This window comes from Falco biarmicus, chromosome 8 (genome assembly GCF_023638135.1).
Source record: "Falco biarmicus isolate bFalBia1 chromosome 8, bFalBia1.pri, whole genome shotgun sequence".
Lineage (NCBI taxonomy): Eukaryota > Metazoa > Chordata > Aves > Falconiformes > Falconidae > Falco > Falco biarmicus.
Genome location: NC_079295.1, coordinates 31,383,723 through 31,404,316, shown reverse-complemented (window position 1 = coordinate 31,404,316; position 20,594 = coordinate 31,383,723). Strand labels below are relative to the sequence as shown.

At 43.1% G+C, this 20,594-nt stretch overlaps 1 protein-coding gene across 5 annotated transcripts in view; it reads right to left on the bottom strand.

The window, feature by feature from the left end:
* Positions 1–20,594, bottom strand: part of SLC15A2 (solute carrier family 15 member 2) — a 77,303-nt gene that overhangs the window by 31,455 nt on the left and 25,254 nt on the right. For all 5 annotated transcript variants that reach the window (XM_056349937.1, XM_056349939.1, XM_056349940.1 and 2 more), the window contains 12 exons: positions 19,907–19,997; positions 17,666–17,743; positions 14,940–15,022; positions 13,609–13,695; positions 13,185–13,274; positions 12,789–12,833; positions 10,574–10,606; positions 9,419–9,507; positions 7,327–7,408; positions 5,253–5,378; positions 4,344–4,508; positions 1,666–1,712 (listed from right to left, as the gene is read on the bottom strand). In XM_056349937.1, the coding sequence (XP_056205912.1) occupies positions 1,666–1,712; positions 4,344–4,508; positions 5,253–5,378; positions 7,327–7,408; positions 9,419–9,507; positions 10,574–10,606; positions 12,789–12,833; positions 13,185–13,274; positions 13,609–13,695; positions 14,940–15,022; positions 17,666–17,743; positions 19,907–19,997 (1,016 nt within the window). The remainder of the gene's footprint in view (positions 1–1,665; positions 1,713–4,343; positions 4,509–5,252; positions 5,379–7,326; positions 7,409–9,418; positions 9,508–10,573; positions 10,607–12,788; positions 12,834–13,184; positions 13,275–13,608; positions 13,696–14,939; positions 15,023–17,665; positions 17,744–19,906; positions 19,998–20,594) is intronic.

Below are 20,594 nucleotides of genomic sequence, written 5' to 3'. Positions count from 1 at the left end.
GAGTTGTCAGACAGGGCAGGAAAAGCATAGTAACAGACACTTCAGAAGTGCACGCTCTCCCAAAGCATTCTGTAACTCCATGAGGTTATGACAGCCTCTCCAGTAAGTTAAAATATTAATCTGATTTGCTGCCCAGTTTTTCAACGTAAGATTAGCTTTCCCTGCTGTGTAATTTTACCCTCTTAATCTCTCTCCTGTCAAAAGTGACCCTCACTTGTTGTGGGTTAGGACTTCCAGGCAAGCTCTTCTCGGAGACCTTCAAAGATTAAAGTGAGTCCATAGGAGGGCCATGAAGGTGATCAGAGGGCTGGAGCACACCTCTCTACGTAGAGAGAAAGGACAGAGCCCCAGCCCACTCCACAGAACTATGAAGTTGTGTTCCCTGAATAGCATGGGCACCATACTGGCATACTTTCCACAGACCTTCTACCAGTGGGAAAGAGTTTTCTAGCAAAATAAGATATTTTCATAAACCCCAAATCTTTCATGTGGATGTTCAAGTTTGGGGTTTTTTCTCCTCAGTGTTTATGCACTTTTTTATACACAAAAGACAGTTTCCCTTTGACAACACAAAAATTATTAGCAAAACCAAATACTTTTCATTTGATCTGACTTTCTTTTAAAATATGTTCCTAATAGGGGAGTTAAAACCCTGAAGACAGTCAAGTGCTTAACAGAAGTAACTTTTTAATGGGAAAAGTTTCTTCCTAGTGAAACCTCTTCACAAGTCATTGAAGGGAAAGTTTTGGGATTTTGTCAAAAACATTCATAGGAAAATATAAAACATTCCTGACTGAAGGTATTAAGTCTCCAAGGTGGTATTTAGTCAGTAGAAGTCTTCATAAGCACGCGGATACGAAGAGCTACTGCTCTCCTGCTCTGTCAACACAGGCTTTCAGATAAGGGAGTTGGACATTGTTTTATACTATCCAAAGTTTTTGAGGGTTTTTTGGTTGGTTGGTCAGAGGTGTTTGTTGTTGGTTTTCTTAATTGCAGCTTGTTCAAGACATGCTGGCATCCTCTTTTTTTTTTTTTTTTCAAATCTGCTTCTTCTGCATCTCAGCAGCCTTGCATAGGCCTGCTGAAGTGGTAACCGCAGAGGTAACTGTGACCTCAGTGAGGTGGCATCTCAGCACAGACCACAGGATTGTTCATGTACTAACTCAAATTAGGAAAGTAGACTAGCTGCTTAAGCAGAGCCCAATGCTCAATTGAATTGTTTTCAAGGATGTAAAATTGTTGCTGTATCCAATTTAGCAGGCATTCGTGCATAAGGCCAACTGAGATAGAAGAATGTCATGGGTTGGCCAGTTTGCAGAGAACAAATGGCAACAGTTCCTTTCCAGATTGCTTCTTCCCTTACTTTCCCAAAGAGGTGGGACACAGATGAATTTACCATTCTTCAAGGGAGGAGATCTTTTATGTTGCCTTCTCAGCCCAGACTATCCTAGGCAGTAAGCAGCAATAATGCTCGGCTCGGCATGGCAAGTGTGGGAGGTGACATGCTGTCAAGCCTCCGCAGCTGACACCCAAGTCTTGCATGAAAAGTGTGGACTAGATTCCAACCTGAGAACATCTGGGTTTTGTTACGCACAGTTTGCATTAGACAAAAGCAGCTTCCCTCACCCCACCACCTCCAAATCCCGAAAAAAAAGCCATTCCTACCTAACAGCTGCCAAGCCATTTTCTGGCTTTGCTTCCAAGTCTGTAATCTGAAAACAAGAAGAAGAAAAAAAAAAAGTCAAACATATTTGTTGATGCTGCCTTTTAACAAAGTGTAGCAGAAAATGCTAGTGTCTGTGAAGTTGCACATGTTGCAAAGCCCATGGGAATCAACTGGACTCTCACACAAGCTTTACATCAGGCCACAGAGGTGAAGTCCTGGTACAATGAAGCCAATGACAAAATTTCATCTCCATCAAGGGCTTAAGATGAGATCATATCTTTTTTCCCCCCTCATCTCCCACATAACAAAGACTACAGAGTTTCAGCCAGTCACCCTTCTACTGAGGCACACAACACCCTCCAAAAAAGTATTTCTCTTGATCTGAAGATAGCAAGACAGTATTATGCGTGTTAGCCTCTTTCAGTCATTTACAATTAAACAGAGTGCCTTACTCCTACAAAACCTGCAACTGCCTAACTTCCAGACCTTGATTCTTGGCATATTCATAGACTTCACAGAAGCATAAAGCCAAGAGGAACAACTAGGTTACTCTTCTGATAATCATGCATCACTCATTTCCCCTGACCCTCAACGCTTCAGAGATTAAACTGTTGCATGGTGCAGGCAGAGAGCACAAGAGACTAAGATGACCAAGATGAACTGAGCTTGCTTGTGCCCGCAGTCTCTGCAGACACATTCCTGAAACAGCCACCTGGTTGGGCACACTGGAGAGTGAGAGTACCTCTCCTGGAAAGCACAACTAGAGCATCAGCTCAATAGTTAACATGATCTGCATTCATTCAAGGATAATCTATTTGGTGCACAATGCTGAAAAAAAGGACAGTAAAGGCAGCCCTGCTCTGAAGACTGTATGTCACACAAAAAGAATACAGAGCAAAGTTCTTGGCTGGTAGAAATCTACAGTTGTGCCATGTCCACTCAAGCTGGCAGGACAATTTCATTTTGCACTGCCTGCAGAGGGAACCTAGGCAAGCCAAAAGAGACTGAATCTACCTTCAGAAACTGGCTTTCTCATAAAATTTTCTAGCCCTTTCTCCACATTTTCTTCCTGATGTTAAGCCCTGAGCTTCTGATATCAAGGATCCAGAATTTCAGTATATCTATTAAATGTCTATTGTACTTCAGTGTGATATGCTGACCCACAGATAAGGTATGCCCTAAATAATGAATAGCCACCGTGAGTAATAAATGTCAGAGCAATAAATAATAATCATCATTTTTTTCCATGGGAGACACATGAGGATTAATACTAGTTTGTTGCAGACAGGCCAGCCAAATTATTACTTGTTTTCATCAATGATCCCCAGAGCTCTCAAATTAATTTCCTGCCTACTCAACAGCCCATAAAGGAGAAGAAACCAATTCCAGATTGGATCCTTCCAGGAAAGCGCTCCCACCTGAGTGAGGGGGCCAAACCCAGCAGTGAGGGAGGCTGGCGTGGGCAAGCCCTACAACACAGTAGTGAGCTGGCATTACATTCTTTGTGTTGCAATGCTGAAAAAGTGACTATCATTTACCACGCTATCTTCAGCATCTCCCTTCTCTACAGCTAAGAATGACAGGTCAATAGCATCACACAACAGCATGGCTGTTCCCCAGCACATGGGAGCCTGTGCCAGGATGAATGTTCATTTAAGCACAGGCTAGATAGCTAGGGCAACACAGAGATGTATTGAAGCTCAGAGATTGCTCTGCTCCGGCCCGTCACAAGCTTTCATTTCTTAAGGACTGCATGAAAATCACTCTAAGAGTATTCATTTCTTAAGGTAACAGCACACAGCTATCAGGGTCATAGGGAAACTTAACAATATTGTGTGATACTAAGACCCAGACTCTAAACCACAAAGCAGCAAAAAACCCCAATTTTAGGAAAAAAATTCTTCACAACAGGTATGTGATTTCTACTATACAGTACTGAACGCTTTGTGTGGCAATCCTGCAAGGTAGGATGCTGAGGAACTGCAAAGAAAATGGATATTTTAGCATAAGGACAGATTCTGATGGCATTTACACACCTGTCTCAATATGCAATAACATCATTTATTCCAAGAGAGCTTCTCAGGATACAGCTACATGTAAAAGATATCAGAATCTGGCCCTATACATCCCATACGCATCTCTCTGATTGTTGCAGCAATACACAGAAGACCAAAGGCAGCCAGCTCTGCTGCAGAGCCTGAAATGAGTGTATTTATTCTATTCAGCAAAACAAATGGGCCTTCTGTGCATCTTCACTAAACACTTGCAATAACTAAACCCAGATCCATTCCTCTGATGCTTTTATTCCATGCCCAGCCCTAGAGCCTCTTTAACATCTTTGCTTTATAGAACCATCTTTGGGGGGAAATCTCTGGCTCTCTGTTTCCTCAGCTTTCTCAAGCTCTGCTGCCTAGCAGGCATGACTTTGCTGTCCCACTGCAGCATTCGCTGGATTAAAGTGTGCCCAGAAACTCTCAGATGCCATAACGCCTCTATTAATCAACCAGCAGAAATGTGTACAGATCCAGTGCCGCCAGCTAAGAAGTCAGGTTTAGAGCATCTGAGAGCAATCAGACAGACATTGCAACTGAGCAAATGAATTAATGAGCCTATTACCCCATTGTATCATCACAGTCATTGAATTAATACTGTATTTACAATTCACTCCCACACTCACCAAGCGGCTTGATAGGCTTCCTTCTGCCTCAAAAACAATTAAGCTGTATACTGATTTTTCCTTCACAGTGTAGTTAAAAGCAAGAGACAATCCTTGATGTTGCAGGGTGAAGCGAAGACTCTGTTGCTCTCCATTCAATATTAATTTTGAGTACTCAGCTGGTTTCTATGGAAAAAACAAACTTTGTTACGCTTTCTTCAGATGAGAAAGTATCTGGCTTTTCCCAGAAAGTGCAACCCTATCTTCTCTTCAAGGGAGCCTGTAAAAAGAGGTCAGAGCTTTCTTCTACAGCTGAAGCCAGAGCGTGGAGTACCTTCCCTTGCTGGATGCAACCCAAAGGTCTGGGAACACCCTCTGCCCACACAGATACCTTTCCCCATAGCCCTGCTCTGCCCCGAAGGGACCACATCTAAAACACAGCAGGCTGCTGGTGGCCAATGGGCTGATGGGCCGAGTCCCAGATTAGCCTGACCTGTAAAATAATCTGGAAGCTGAAACAGGAAACAACCCAGTGCCCATACCCACTTAACTGCTTTCCCATTTCTTTCTTTCTTTGCAGAATCTGCCATCCAGATCTCAGCAGCAATGCCTGGTCTGAGAATTCAGAGAGGCAAGTTGAATGTCTCTACATGCTTATCTCAGTATAGTTATCCTTTATTCCTAATTATAAGTTTATTTTAGTTAGCCATTTCCTCCTCTCCCATGGAAACGTGTCTCCAAACTTTCCATTTCTGTCCCATCAATGGAGATAATATGCTCCATTTTTAAAGCTATTCCCGTGCATTTCTAAGGCAGTGGGGGTGAACAAGCTTTAGCATCTGTGGGCCTTATTAGAAAATGCCTGAAAAAAGCCCACCCTTTCTTCAACAGGGTGCAAGTCAGGCTTTCTAGCCCTACATATATGCTTACCTGAAAAGCCTCCACAGGCTGCTGAAATAGGTCCCGGTCTTGGATTATCACTTGAACAGGGTTCTTTGCCAAATTCAAGACCCGAATTAAACTTTCTTCTGGGACAAGCCGAGGCATATCGGTTTCCTAATTAAAGCAAAAGGCTTTAAGTGCCATCTATATGCTTTATTAGCACTTTAATATGTCTTCATTTTTAGCCATAATAGTCCTCCTCTCTGTAATGACACTTTTTCATCAAAAGTTGCACTGAGAGAAAACTGAACATAAATCTTACTTAGGGAGGTTTCCTCACAGTAGCTTGATAGCCAACCTATCATTCCTCCCAAAAACTGTTCTTCACACTGCTAAGCGTACAGGCTACACAACTGCTGGGTAGGTAGGAAAATGTCACTGGTTTCGTTATACAGCTCCCTAGTGCCTGGATTTAACCAACTGCCATATCAGAATGGAAAATATTGTGCTTAGTTTTCAAAAGCAGTGACCAGAATAATTATTTCCCACTGCAGCCAGTGACTGGGAGAGAATTAGGCCAGAAGCTAAGCAGTTTTGAAAATCCCAGCCCAGCTCCATGTCTGTAATCAGTGCTTGTGCATCACTTGACACCATGCTATCTAACAGCCAACTGTATAGATCTTATTCCCTGTTTTTCTGAGAAAGGGAAGATGATGCCTCTGGCACAGAGGTATCTCTTTCTGTCAGGAAAGATTTCCTAAAAAGAATACATCAATCAGCGTCAGCCTTGTACTACCTGCAGATCTAAAATGAAGTTTTTTTAATTCTCTTTTTTTATCACTCTATTTTCAAGTAGCTGCCAGAAATACTTCAAAGCTATTAATTTTTTTCTATCTCATCCTATAATGTGGGTATTGCAGGCAGTTTGAACCTAACTCAGTGGGGAGGCACACTGTCAGAGAAGATAGGGCAACACTGATTTCCCTGTACCCATACGCTGCTCTGGACCAACAGGCCTGTTAATGTTATCCAGCAAATTCCATTACTGTGGCTTTTGGTCTGCATGACCCACAGGGGGCCATCCCATCCACCTCTTTCCTAGAGATTTTAGTGGCCTTCAGGGAAAAATTTCACTGCACAGGTAGGGGAGGAACCTCTATCTAACTCACCTTGCCTCTGCCCAGAGGAGTCACCACAGCCAGAGCAGACCTTCAGCGCTCAGCCAGAGCTGCTGGTGATGGCAATGACAGCGTTTCTTTGCTCACGTACAGAGATCATAAAGAAGACCTGAACCCACAAAGTCTCATTTCAGTGAGAGACTTGTCAGTGGATTCACCTGAGGAACTAGCAGATGTTAATTCAGGGCTGTGCGCCAGCCACTCTAACAGAACGTTTTAAGCATACATAGAAGCTTTAAAAATTAATCCTGCAGTAACTTTTGTGAGACAAAGGTCAGCCAAAGTCTGCACAAGGCTGGTCACAGGCCAGAAACATGGTACAAGTCTACAGGGGCTAACATGGAGTTTACAAGAGATTTGCTGCCACCCTGTCTGGGAATGCTTTGCAGTCTCTGATGCCTGTGACTATGGAAGTGACTGCATTCACCTGCCTCACTGGATAAAAAATTTGGCTTGTAAAAAAACACATCCTCACCCTAAAATAGGAAAGTAATTAATTTTTTTAAAGAAAACACCCAAACACACCAAACCCAAAACAAAGCAAACAGCAGATACACGTTCGAAAAATAACCCTCAAACAGTAAAATATAAGCAAGCTACAGCAAGAAACAGGAGAGAGAACAGACTACCTTTTGGGAATTAATCACTAGTGTTAACTAGATGTCTGTCAAGCACTTTGATGATGGAAATCTAGAATATAGACCAATACAGATGACCGGCACAGCAAAACTGCAAAGACTAGAGAGAAAGAGACAGAGAGAAAGAGGGGGGAGAGTGGACAAAGTAAGAATTACCATTAGCAACTGGATCAGTATGCTTAATTTTAAAGAACGTATTACAAACTATGATCAAGGAACGAGGTTAAAAGGATTATCTAACAGGCATCAATAAAAACTCCTGAGAGAAAGAAAGTATTTCTGAGGAATCCCTTGTGCTATACTCACATTTATTTTGATTTCTACAACAGCTGCAAGTCCAAACGCCATCCCTGCAAGGATCATACCTGTTGCCATTTTCCTAATAGGTCTATAGGGCAAATGAAAGAGGTGCCATTAAGAAAAAAAAAAAAAAAAAAAAGTAGTTTAAAATACAGAATACCACCCCTGAGAGCCAAGGATGTGCCAAAACCATGTAATAAACTGTCCAACAGGTGGCACTGGGGATGATATGCTGTTTAAATTGCCAATCATTTAACTTAAAACTATTCTATTATTCTGTACAAGGCCAGCACTGAGGCCAATTAAAACTGATATGGCATGAAAAAGCACTCTTTGCTTGCAAGTTTCATGTTATCTTGCTCCTAGCTCTTCTAATGGGAATAGCTCATGGCATTATGTTAACCTGTGATGTTGGAAGGAGCACTAGAAATTATATATCTTCAAGCCTCTTTTGGGAAAGGCAAAAGAAAAGTAGCATGCTTTTTAGCAGCAGGAATAAGGAGCAGAAAAATGTGTCATTTGTGTCATCAGTGTTTCTGACCATCTGTGGCATCATTCTGGGTTATTTCTCATGCCAATACATTTACATTTGTAGAGAATAAAGAGCTTGCTTCTGAGCTAGGAGCAAAACTAGTGCAACTCTACCAGAGTTACATGAATGAGATAATCTAATATAAAGCAGAATAAAATAGATCCAGAACAGCAGGTCCAAACTGAGTACTAAGCTGTTGAGATTTGACCTGGTTCTAGATTCAGTGGTTTTCACTTTGTAATGGTCTGGATTCACTTTCCAGATTGACTGGGCTGTGGGAAATCCAGGTTAGGAACCCAAAGCCGAGTCTCGGTTGCATGCCCTGGGATAAAAAAAAAAAAATATTTACTGCTTGTATCTCGTAATAAAAAATGGGTTTGATCTTTAATGTTAAATTGACATTTCGCAGCACAAACTTTTGCAGCCACACAGGCTAACACCCTGCAAGCTACAGTGTTTCCAGAGCCACTTCTACAGCTAAACTGGCCTGCTAGCATCCCACTTCCAGGGGACAGAAACAGCACGGCACTCAGTCCTGATGGGTGCAAGTGTTTGAGCTGAGAGGTAAAATAGTCTGCGAATGGATCATAAGGCAGGAAGTTTTCTGTCGAGTCCAGGCTCAGTCCAGGGCAAGGGCTCAAAATGAGGCAGCATGGAAAAATACAGCTTCTGATGTGTGTCCTCCAAAGGGTACCATCGCAGGGCTGGACAATGTCTTTGCTATGTCTTTAGGTGCAAGTAATTCAGCATGATGGGAAAGGATCGGCAGGTTGAAGGGATAGGCTTCTGAGGCTTCTTCCACCTTCCATCCCTATTTTACATGGTTTTGTCTATACAGCACTTCAGTTTGGATTAGGAACATGCTTTTTAAGCCAATCTCCCACTCATCGCCCCTTCCCATGCTGTTGTGCTGTTGATCATGCGAGAAGCGGTGCTGGAGCATGGAAACTTCTTTCTTTTCAGCTGAAGCTACACTGGCAGAGGCACTGCATGAATGCACATAACACACTCCCACTGCTAAAGGGCATCAGTCCATAGAGGCAGACTACAGATACTCTGAAGTAAAATCTCCCAAAATGCATGAAGTGAGTCTCAGAACCAACCTGGAGGTCTACTCACATTACACTGTACTTCTTACTAACATAGTCTAGGGATAATATGCTTGGCCCTTACGGGAATTCCCTTATGTACTCACTGGTCCAGATCCTGGTGTGGAATCTTGCTTTCACAACACCACATGGGACTGTGAATTTGGGCCCATAGGGACCTTTCAGGGAGGGAATTATTTAGGGATGATATAGGAGATAAGGTGAAAAACACGTTGATCAAATTTGTAGAAGGACTGTTAATATCTGGGGAATAATTTCAGGGAAAATCTGTACAGAGCAGAATCACTGAATTTTTCCCCTTGGAATTTCCAGGGCCTATGGAAGAGGGTGATGCTGCCTCTTGGGGCTGAAGTAGAGGGTGAATGGAAAATTGCGTTTCTCCTCTTTAAGAGCTCTTCTGCATACTTGCTGCAAAACAAAAAGCACTGAGCTATCTGCATCGTCCCCAAGTACTTACGTGAAATTAAATTTGCACATGTTTATCAGGGGGTAGAGCCCAAGGTCAAAAATTGGGATGAAGACAAGAATAAGAAGTGGATTTAAGAACTGCAATACAAAAGAATGGGAGTTTAGTGACTAGAAAGCAACTTTCAGTAATTAAACTCATAAAGCACTGTCCTCCAGAAATAATTCCATTACAGAAAGGACATGAACAAACACTTAAAAACCTCCTTTTTAAAATATAATCATAGTTTGCACTTTGACAGTTTCTGCTATTTAGTTTTCACAGGCACGAATGCATTTTGTTCATATCCTCCCCTCCAAGAGGTAAGCAAGCATCACTGGCCCAGTTTCCTGAAGAGAGAACCGAAACATGTTTTTAAAGAGTACAAAACCCACTGACAATAGAGGCAGGTGACCTTCAGTGCTGTGGTGGGACCTTACACCAAGTCAGCAATAGCGGAAACATCTCGGGACTTCAGCAAAATCCCAGAGGAACCAGCAATATTCTATGAGACTGGCAATTTTCACACTTCCACACATCTTTGTAATCCCCCAGGACCTAAATTTCTCCTGGGAGGGGCAGAGCTTGTCTGCCAGCTAGCAGTGGCAGAGCAAGAAAACAGAGAGTGACAGAGAACAAGCAGAGAGAAATGCTGTTTCAGTTTTGAATGAAGATTGCAGGCAACAGAACAGCTTTGATTTTCTCCAGAGCTGTTCAGCGTAAGAATTGTAATCAACTGTGACAACACGGCACCATCTTGGAGCTCTCACATTTTCATCTGCCCTGCAGAAATGAAGGAAGGAAATATATTTCAGGTACAATGCTCATCCCAGCGCAGGGGCATGTCAAAAGGAGACACAGCTTGTATCCTCCACACGCCAGGACCAGTTTAAGAACTGCTATGGTGACATGTCTCCCCACACCTCTGCAGTACTCTGCGAGATTCAAACTCCATATTAGGACACCCTCGGTGTCTTCTGAACCCCAACACTAAGCTTGCAAAACAGCTAGTGAGCAATAAGGCAGAGCCCACCCCACAGCAGTCAGCAGGAGAACTGCTATTACTTTCAAAAGGAGGAGACAAAGGCCACTGGTTCCATGAGAAAAATAAAAGTGAGAGAAAAATACATTTCTAAGGGTTATTTCCTACCCTAGAGTATCTTTTACCTGCATTTGGTCAGGCTGAAGGACATATATCCCCTGAAACAAAAAGATATTCCAAGTGATTCATAGACACCATAATATAACAGCGCATACAGCAAATAAGCAGCTGGTCCAGTAGAGGCTTTAGCAGCAAAGGTGTTTTCCTTTGCTTTACGTTGGCTTTAGCAGCTGATATTGTGCTCTTGACACTTGGTATCTAAGGACACAGCATTTGATGAGAATCGTTTTGCAGAAGGAAGCTATGGGCAGTCCTTGATACACAACATTTGGGACACAGCCTATGACAGGTACTGAGACCCATCTCTCAGACTGGCTGAGCCATGAACTGGGTGAGTGGGGAGGCATGGGAATGTTAGTGCCCAGGTTGGGATCTGAGCTTAGAGCTTCCTCCCTCCCTGCTTCTGTAATAGGAAAAGCCCAAATCCTACAAGCGAGTGCTTTCAAGATTCAGGACCCTCTGAGCTCTTTCAGCATTTCTCCCCAGCACCCCAAAGGATAACAAAAGACCGTCCATGAGCCAGTGGGCTGCACAAACCTCTTTCCTCCCTCCATCTGCCAAGAGTACCCAATGGGCTTTGGTCAACTCCAACTTCTTCGTTTGAGCCGAGAGTCCTCAAGGCTATAGGAAGTGCCTCACCCCTGCATCACTGTACCCAGCCCCCACAATCAGGGAAGGTCAACAGGGACAGACAGAGGCATCCCAGACCCCAAAAGGGACTGATGAGCTGTCTCCAGGGAGGGGCTAGTGTTTGTCTGAACTCCATGCAATGTTTATCATTTGAAATTTAGATGAAGAGGGGAAAAATTAGGAAATAATGTCTTTCCAAGAAAGAACTGTGGGGGTTTGTCTCCTGCCTGCCAGGCTTGTCCTGAGCTGAATCTACAATAGCTGCCTGTCTCTGTCAGCAGCTGCCTCCCAGAAGAGTAGAAACCTCGGGTCACAGCAAAGGAGTCCTACAATTAAAAATATCAGGCAAATAAGCTTCCTGCTACTTTGTGCATACTATACAAATGTGCCATTAGGAAACAAGCCTGCAAACATTTCATCTCACACTAAATCATTCCCTGTTTAACTCTGTACTTCCTAGCTGAGCCTTTTGTCTGCAGAAGGGAAAAGCATGGACTATTACAAACACGAACTCCAACAAGCCTAATGGTGGGATCACTCCAATGTTGCAGTTAATTCTCACCTTAGTGAACTGGGACAACTCACCAGTGGAGAGCAGATGAGACTGAAACTCAAGCCAAAAATCTATACAAGTTGGTGTGATAAAAAAAGCCCTGAATATATCCTTCTCCACCATGGAGAGATTAACAAGTGACACCTGGTGATTCTTAGATCTGCTAATGGATCACTAAGTGCACATGAGCAAAACAGCACAAAGCAAAGGTTTTAGATACACATCACAAAGACTGCATGAGCTTTCATTGTTTTGTCTTAGGTGGGTAAATATTAATTAAGGTGTAGTCTTCTTCATGCCTCATTTGAATTAATTAAGCATAATGAGTATCACAAGCAGAGAGCCCAATTTTTAACAGAAGTGACATAGAAGGGCTCAGTAAGTAAACTTTAAACTGAAAAACAGGCACTTAGAATTCTAAATTCTGATGCGAGCATCCACAGGTAAGATTTAGATAGCCTGTTAAAACATACACATCTGGAAACCAGCCCTGTATGGTTGCATCTTTGGACAGATAGCTGATCCCCATTTACCTGTCACTGCACCATTTGTCACTCAAATCTTTGAAAAACTTTATGGCTACTGCCAAATTAATCCTCATCATATCTCTACCCTACACACCAGGTTGCTGCTGGTTTTCAGAGGCTTCATTAATGTACCACCAAGTAAGCCAGAGCAGAAATATAGATCTACAATAGCTCTAATTACACCTTAAAAGGGCTGTGCAAACTCCCTGATTTTTCTGTCTTCTGTGGGATAGCAGGCAGGAAACCCTACCTGCTCAAGGTCACAGAGCAACCAGTTGCCAGTAGGTCAGCGCTCCTGACCTTGCAGGCTGCTGATGGCTTCTCAGCACTCACTCCCTGCCAAGATGTGCTGTGATGAATTGAACATGGCTGTGCAGAGCCTCTCGCTTTTAATCGCCGAAAGTACAACTAATCAAGCATATGCTCTTAGTACTACAAGACTCCAGCTAAATAGCAAGAGCAGTGATGTTACTACTAGTCTTACCAACCCTGGTGACATTAAGTACTTACAAAATCAGCATTCATTTTTGTGGCTTGCAAAGTCCACCTGGATCCCTAAGGAGAAAACAGACAGCTGTGAAGCCTTCAAGATGCCCTAGGGGATTAGAAAACATGGAGACAGAGAAGACTATGGTGTTGGAGGTCTTACTTCCGATCTATTCCTTCCCTTCCCTGTAACACCTGCCAGTAGGCAGGGCACATGCTACCTTCTCACCCTCCTGTGGCAGACACCCATCCGGACTGTGAAGGGACGGTCAGCAGTGATGGTGGGTACTGCTTTAGCACGCCCCCGACACCTGGTAGGAGCAGGGCGCTCTGTGTCCCCAGGATGTTTTGGTGATACCTTGGAAGGACAAGGGTGCAAACCCAGGCTGGCAGGCAGACCTGCAATGCACTGTACTGTACCTGCTGATCAAACAGGGCCCAGAACATTGGCAGTGGTATGAAGAGGAAAAGAACACGTGTCACCATTTTAACCTCCCCAATCAGCTGTTTCTATAAAGGGAACAGACAAAAAACGTAAGATGAGGGTGAAAACCCAACAGGTGATTCAAGCCACAAAGCATGAGAGCTCCTATTTCTTTCTGCACGGCAGTTATTCTTCACACTTATTCGTGATAGTGGACATATTTGCATTTCTGCATTTCAGTGCAGCACCTAAACTGTCCATTAAGGGTCAGGAGAGTACAGATGTGGGAAGGGACAGGACAAATGAGAGCCCAGTGCATGTGAGGAGTAGTGTGGCCAGGCCAGTCTTAACTGCCTCCCCTGTCTGTCTGCCCATGTTTCCCCTTCCCCCTCCAAACCCGCCAGGTAGAAAATTGCTTACTGAGTATTTTTCTGACGCCCAGTCCAGCCAGTGATCTCTCTTTGGAATCTGACGGGAGCGGTTTTTCAGCCGGTTTTTAATAGCAAACTAGGGGGAAAAACAGGTAACTCCCTTGTGGCACACCTAGCCTTGTCACGTTCCCAGCTGAAGGCTGCCCTCCCCACCCCCAAATGTAAGCAATGCCAGAAAATTGCAGGGGTTTTGCTGGACACTTCCAAGATCTCAGATTAGATGCCTTATGACCAATTCTCTGCAGGGAAGTTTCTGTGACATTGGTTGATTAAAGGTATGATGTGGGAATGAACAACCTCATGGACTTACCTTTCAGAGACAAATCTAACGCTAGCCCCCCAAAGACAGTTTCACGCTTCATTTAAAACCTGCTACATGATAAAGCTTTAAACAATTTCTTCATTTCTCTTCCAAAAAGTGCCTGTCAGATTGACCACTGTGCGGGGGAGGAAAAGCTTCATTATCCAAAACAATGTCAAAACCAGAACTCTCACTCCCTTCTTGTTCTGTAGATCTTTCTTTGCATATTCCTGGCATAACCCATGCCTCATTCACTCCTAGACCAACTTTCAAGTTGGTTTCTCACTGGAGGATAAATCAGCAACACTGAATTTATAACTTGTTTGTTTATACTGTGTGCTCCAGCCACTGAACACAGCCACCCAGCAAAAAGAGTGGCAGACCTCACTTAGAAAGCCTATCTTTAAGATCTGGCCTGTTTCCCCAAGGTAAATCTGTCACTAGGATTGACCTAGGTAAAAAGAAAACATCTGCTGTTAGCAACAGCTTCCTGAAAAAGAAACATAATTATCTGCCTAATAGTAAGAGAGTTTTTTTTCCACATACTATATTCAGCTCACACACTGTGAAAAATAATTGACAAGGCTATAATGCAACTTCAGCAGGTGTCTCTTGCATTAACATGAACATGCTGAATGTGCATAATATGAATGTGTATTATTACTGTCTGTTAAACTGATAAACCTCAGTGAGATTATTCAGCTGAAAAAAATTGAGTCATATATCTGATACTCTGTGAGTTTCTGAATTTTCCTTTCAGTTCAACCTCCACCAGCATTTGCCACTAGTGGTTCTGTTGTCATCAGCTGAACAGTTCATGGAGCTAAGGAAAAGCAATTGAAATGTTGAAAGAATAAACTAGGGTGTAAACGTGTTTCTTATTCCTTACAGCTCATTAGCAAGATATCCAGAGGCAGCACACAGAAGAACTCCATAGGTCACCTCCCCTTTCCCTTTGTACTTTTCTGACCTGCAGACTCAGAGTCAAGAACGAAAAAGAGAGCATGGCACACACTTACGCAGATGCATTTGCACACTTCCAGTAAGACATTCCCTTGTGGTGGCGTTTTTCTGTACAGTCCACTTCCAGCAATGAACACAACTGAAAAATATTATAATCCAAATGGGAATTTATATGACTGAGCCTCAGTCCTGCACTAGCTTCTGGGAAGGACCCCCACCCCTCTATTCAACAGAAATCCTCTGCCCTTGGGGCTTACAGGATTGCACTTTTAACAAAATAAATATACAGGACTCCTTTAATGCCTTCAGATGGAAGAAAATGCAACATCCTACAAGGGGCAGTGTGATGAAGTCACCATCATCTTCTCATGATCTGCTCTGGGACAACAGGCACCTCCATATCTGATTCATGCTGGGAATTAAAGCTTTGACATTTCCCTCCATCTAGGCTTTTTGCAGAATAAACTTAAAATACAATCCACATTGAATTGATGCACCTATTGTTGGAAATCAGCCCTGACTTATTGCAACCATGTGAGGATTAATCCAGGTCCAATGTGGTTCTGTGTACTTGCACCTCACACACATTTCAATGGAAACTACCATGAAGGTCACTGCATCACATGCTGCTGTTAACAGATATTACCTCCATTTACGGTTTCCACAAAGGATATACAATTTAAGATATTGTTTTTTCTTGGTTTTCACCCTCAAAGCACAAAGAATATTGAACTGAGGCTTCAAAATCCTGTGAGGGATAGGGCTATCCAATTACATATCATTTATCCTGCTCTTTGAGAGCCTCTGAGCATGTTGCAATTCCAAAGATGTTAGCAGGGAGAAGCACAATAAAAGCTGAGCATGAAATCCACATAACAAACCAACCTCAACTTTTTAAACTAACCCAATTGTCTGGGACAGTCCACAGCCAGTGGAGAAAAGCAGGCACCTCTGTCCTAACACAGGAGGCCTGGCACACAGCAGGGAACTCACCATTTCTCTTTTCTATGAAAACCCTTTGCATCCAGTTTCGACTTGCAGAACTGTCAGAGATCTCTGAAGTCGGTTTAGGTGAGCTGCACTGAAAGACACTTGTCCAAACTCATCCAGAGGGGGTAGTTGCACTACTTAATTTTTAGCATCTCCCTGTGGACCTGCTGGTGCTTCTAAAAGGTGATTCATCAGGTTTGCTGAAATACCTTCTGGCGATGCCATTGACTTCTTTGGGAACTGATGTTTCTGTATTAGGCTTGGCATTTGGAATTAAATAATATCAGTCTTTCCACCATCTTTCAGAAGCTGAAGCAGCCCAGAAAATCTTGTTCTATATGATTTCCGTTCTGCCTCTAAATCTATCCTTGCATTCCACCATCATGGGGAGAGGGCCAGTCAGGGCTGAAAGGGTATTTTCTCCAGTTCTGCATGCTGCTCACATAGGCAAATATATCACTTCCAAGAGCATTTTAGCATGTTACAAAAGAACACAGAGCTGCTTTGCTAGGCAGGCCATGGAATCTGGCAGCAGGACACTAGCTAAAACACATTTTGATTGATGCCCTCACCGAAACTGCAATATTTACACGTCCATTTTCCCCTGGGCAACTACTACTCTGCTAGAAACATTCATCACACAATGGTGCACAGAGGAGCCTGTGCTGCCTTAAACTGATAGGAAGAGGCCACAGGGGAAAAGAGAAGCTTCTCAGGCCCGTGCTCATGCACTTTCTTGAAAATAATTGCTGTAATGTTAGCTGTGGCCTAATAACATTTCTCCACCATCCTGATTCTTCCCTCTGACGGAAGTTTGAGGGGAGAGAGCAACATTCACATTCTCTGGGGGACAAACTGTTCAAATCACAGATGCTGTGGTGAAATCACACAATTGCCTGTCTCTCAATTAAACTAACAAACTGAATGAGAAGTCACCCCGTGCTGCGTCAAAGCCTCTCAAATGTAGCGTAATAAGGGGACTGCTCCCCTCAGCAGTTTGCAACTGTGAAACTAAAGCTAATGGTGCATCCTCTGTATCGCTACCAAGGAGTAACAGTAAGAATGTGGAAATCGCCGAGTATTTTATAAGGGTTGAAGAAGAAACCTTGACAAGGACATTAATGGGGCTAAGATGCAAGCTTTATGAAGCAGGGTGATTGCAGCTGTCTCCTGACACTTGGACAATAAGGGCTTTTTATTGCAACACAGTAAGTTGTCACTGTAATTGTGGGAATTACTTCAGCCAAGCAAAGTGAGACAGCTCAGAATAAAGTAACATCTCATTCAGCTCCTTCTGTATTTCTGTGGAACATAGATTCTGAAGGAAAAGTCTGAGCCGTTAAAGATGGTCCCAAGCTGCAAAGAGCCTGTGGAAAGTTTAGAGGCAGCATGGTAAGCTTCTCATCTATAAGCTGGGGAACTCTGAGGACTGCTCATATTGCAGTTCAAAGGCCAAGCCTGCTCATAGGCAAAGCTGCAAGCCATCAGGAGAGTCCTTTTGGTGCCTCCCTTCGCTTTATAGAGTAAAGCAATTGTATTGCGAAACATCCACCAGATCACCCTCTTGTCAGTATCGTGATAAAGGACTACAGTAAAACCATGGTCTGCCCACCACTAGCTGAACTCGTGATCTTTCTTGCTGCTCTGAACTGTGGAATTGTTGGAAGACCTGAACCCTCGAGTTTCCCATCGCAGAATCCATCCAGAGCTAGTGAATTCATGCATTTGCTCATCTATCCATGGACTCAAAAAAGGTAACTCCTATTACAAGCAGTACTGTACAAGCACTTACCAAGTGCCAACACCATCAGTGCTGCTGGGACACCAAAAGCCAGTGCATAACAATCTTCTCCAAAACATTTCACATCCCCTGAAAGAGTCATCAGAAATAAAAACACCTCATTACAGTCAGACTTATGTTACCAGGCCTTTGATTTGCTACCCCTAAATCAGTCATTTCCCTGGCTTTAAATCTTCTTTGCTGGTGTCTGACACTGTGAATTGAATCTCCTTGAAACAGTTGTCCTCCCTTGATGAAGACAATTTGGAAGCAGGGTTAGTGTCTGCCAGCAAAAGCAGCTGATAATGGGATATTGATGAGAGCAGTAGAAGGGACAGGGCAGACAAATAGGTAGAAATAAGTAGTAGGAACTGTAATTGGGAGAAACCCCACCACATTTATAATAACCTGAAGCCACTCCGTATTTGCCTAGATCTAAATAACCAGTACTGTGTTTCCACATTATTTGTGCCAGCTGCATGAGTCACTGAGCTAAAAACCTGAATCTGATTTCATAGCGACCTGCAGTGGACAAAGTAGAAGCCAGTAGCCCTACTATCTAAGTGGGAACACAGGATTAGTCTTAAAACTCCATTTCCCTTTCTCACCACCTTCCCAATCTCACTAGAGGCAGCCTGCTCCAAATGTCAGGTCTTGCAATAACCCATCAGGAAGCCAGGCTTGTTACAGCATGGCTTTGATTGATCTGAGCTACAGTTCACTGAAACCCTGCACCTCTTGGACCAGGTCAGTTCTTGCACCACATGAATTTAGAGGTCCAGTTGCAAACAGCTAGCCAGCAGTGGGGTCCGTGTTTGTACACCAGTGGCTACAAATTACTGCAATCTTACATGGAGTAATAACAAAATGGCTAAAATAAGACAACATAGTTATCAGCAAACCAACTCATGAATCCTTCAGTGGTTCCTGTTTGTTTTCCCTGGGCAGTCACTGTCATCTGCATAGCTCTATGCATGCATAGCATTTATTCACTTATTTTCAGCAAATCAGCTGAAATCCAACAAAGCTGACAGCAAGACATTATGGGCACGCTGAACTTTTGACTTGTAAAATGAGTTGCACTTCTCTACCTAAAAGTATATATTCTACATTTTGCCAAATGTCTATGAACTGCATTTCTTGCTCTTCCAAAAAGAGCTTTCATAGTCAGCAAAAATTTTACTCTTTCCCCATTCTCTCCACCACATTTCCATGTTGCAACTAGTTTATTGCTAGGCAATATTGGCACAGGTTTTGATGTTCAAAGGGGACTGGATTTTCATCTGCCCACTGACTACATTGAGCAAAAGCCCCTTCCCAAAAGAATGCTGACCTACAGGTATCAGTGAGGGAAAGAGCAAGAGATACAGCATTTGTCTTTGGCCCTACGCAAGGTGTAAATATGAGACAAGCACAATTGCCTACAGCCTTGTGAAATGAATCGCCTGTTAAAACAACCACTCTGAACAAAGAAAGCTTCCTGGAAGCCACAGGATGAAATGAAAAAAAAAAAAAAAAGCTATTATATATGAAGGCTATCTTGTCCCTGTCCCTATCCCTATTGCCTATAGCCTGCTGCTCTGTGTCTGTATTTACAGCGTGTCAATCCTCTTGGCTTCTAGGTGCTGCAATACAATGAAATAAGTGCAGCAAGATTCAGGGACTAAAAAGGGTTGTGAAGCTGGCTAGAATATAAAGTAGGTCTTAAATGGGGCATAGGCCTGTGCTTTGTCTTCAAAGCTAGTTGCTCAGGGCTGCAATTTTGCAAGCAGGCCAACACAGACATGCCTGGGTGCCAGGACAGAGTCTCCTGAAGTCAGCAGCACCCTCTGGGAGAGAGACTCTAGGAGTAGAAAACTGGCCCTGCTAAGTTTTTCAGCCCTGACACCTGCACAGGACAGCAGAGATCAGTTGCCATTCACAGGTCACCTGCAGACAAGACAGGGGACTAATCCTTCACTGGCAATGGGGAAGATTAGACGACCATACAGGTCCTTCAACCTTTCATATTTTAATTCTACAGTTCAGGCTGGCTTTGAAATACAACCTGGAATATAGTTTCTGTGACTTGTGTGCTAGTACTATAAATCTGTTATGCTGCTACAGCAGGATTAACAAGGCGTAAATGCAATACACTGACCACTGTACAGATAATATCATTTCTGCCATTCAGTTGTCACAAGAGCCTAACTATGCACAGCGAAGTAGCCAGAGGGCAGCTAATTTATTGTCTTATTCTAAATCAACACTGACCTCTTAATACAGGAGTTACAAACGTGGAGATCAAACTTCCAGCATTAATGGATAAATAGAAGATGGAAAAAAACTTGCTTCTCTCCGAGGTCTAAAACAAGAGAAGACAATATCAATGTCATGGCTAACGCTCAGCATTGGGCTTGCAAATTGAACACTATCAATTCTCTTGTTAGGAAGGCTGGGTAAATATTGACACTCAGTGCATAAAAAGCTAAGCAAACAAGCTTGCATTCAGGTGATGGTAAATGCTCACACAAACCAGCTCATGTTACTTGAGAAGCGCTTTGGGACTTTTTGGCATTTCAGAGGAAAAGCCACTGTTTTGAGAGTGTTGCAAGACTGGAAGAAAGGGAGAGCATTTACTTATTCAGAATAAGTAGCATGATTCAGATCCTCTGTCACCTAATTCAATCCAATTTGGCAGTTTGACAAACTCATAATTTCTTCCCATACCCGAGCTCCTTCCCCTCTCCCCCATCCTCTCCTGTGTAGAAACAGAAAAAGAAACCTATGTATTTTGAGGAGCTGATAATGACAGCATAGATGAGAGAGTGCCAGCAAACGAGAGGTATCCATCAGACAGGAGATCACCAAGCTAAGGCCGGTCAACCTCAAACTAATAAGGTAAATTAAATATACAGGAACAAATTCAAGAGCCTGATGGAAGGATGGACTCTAAGAGAAA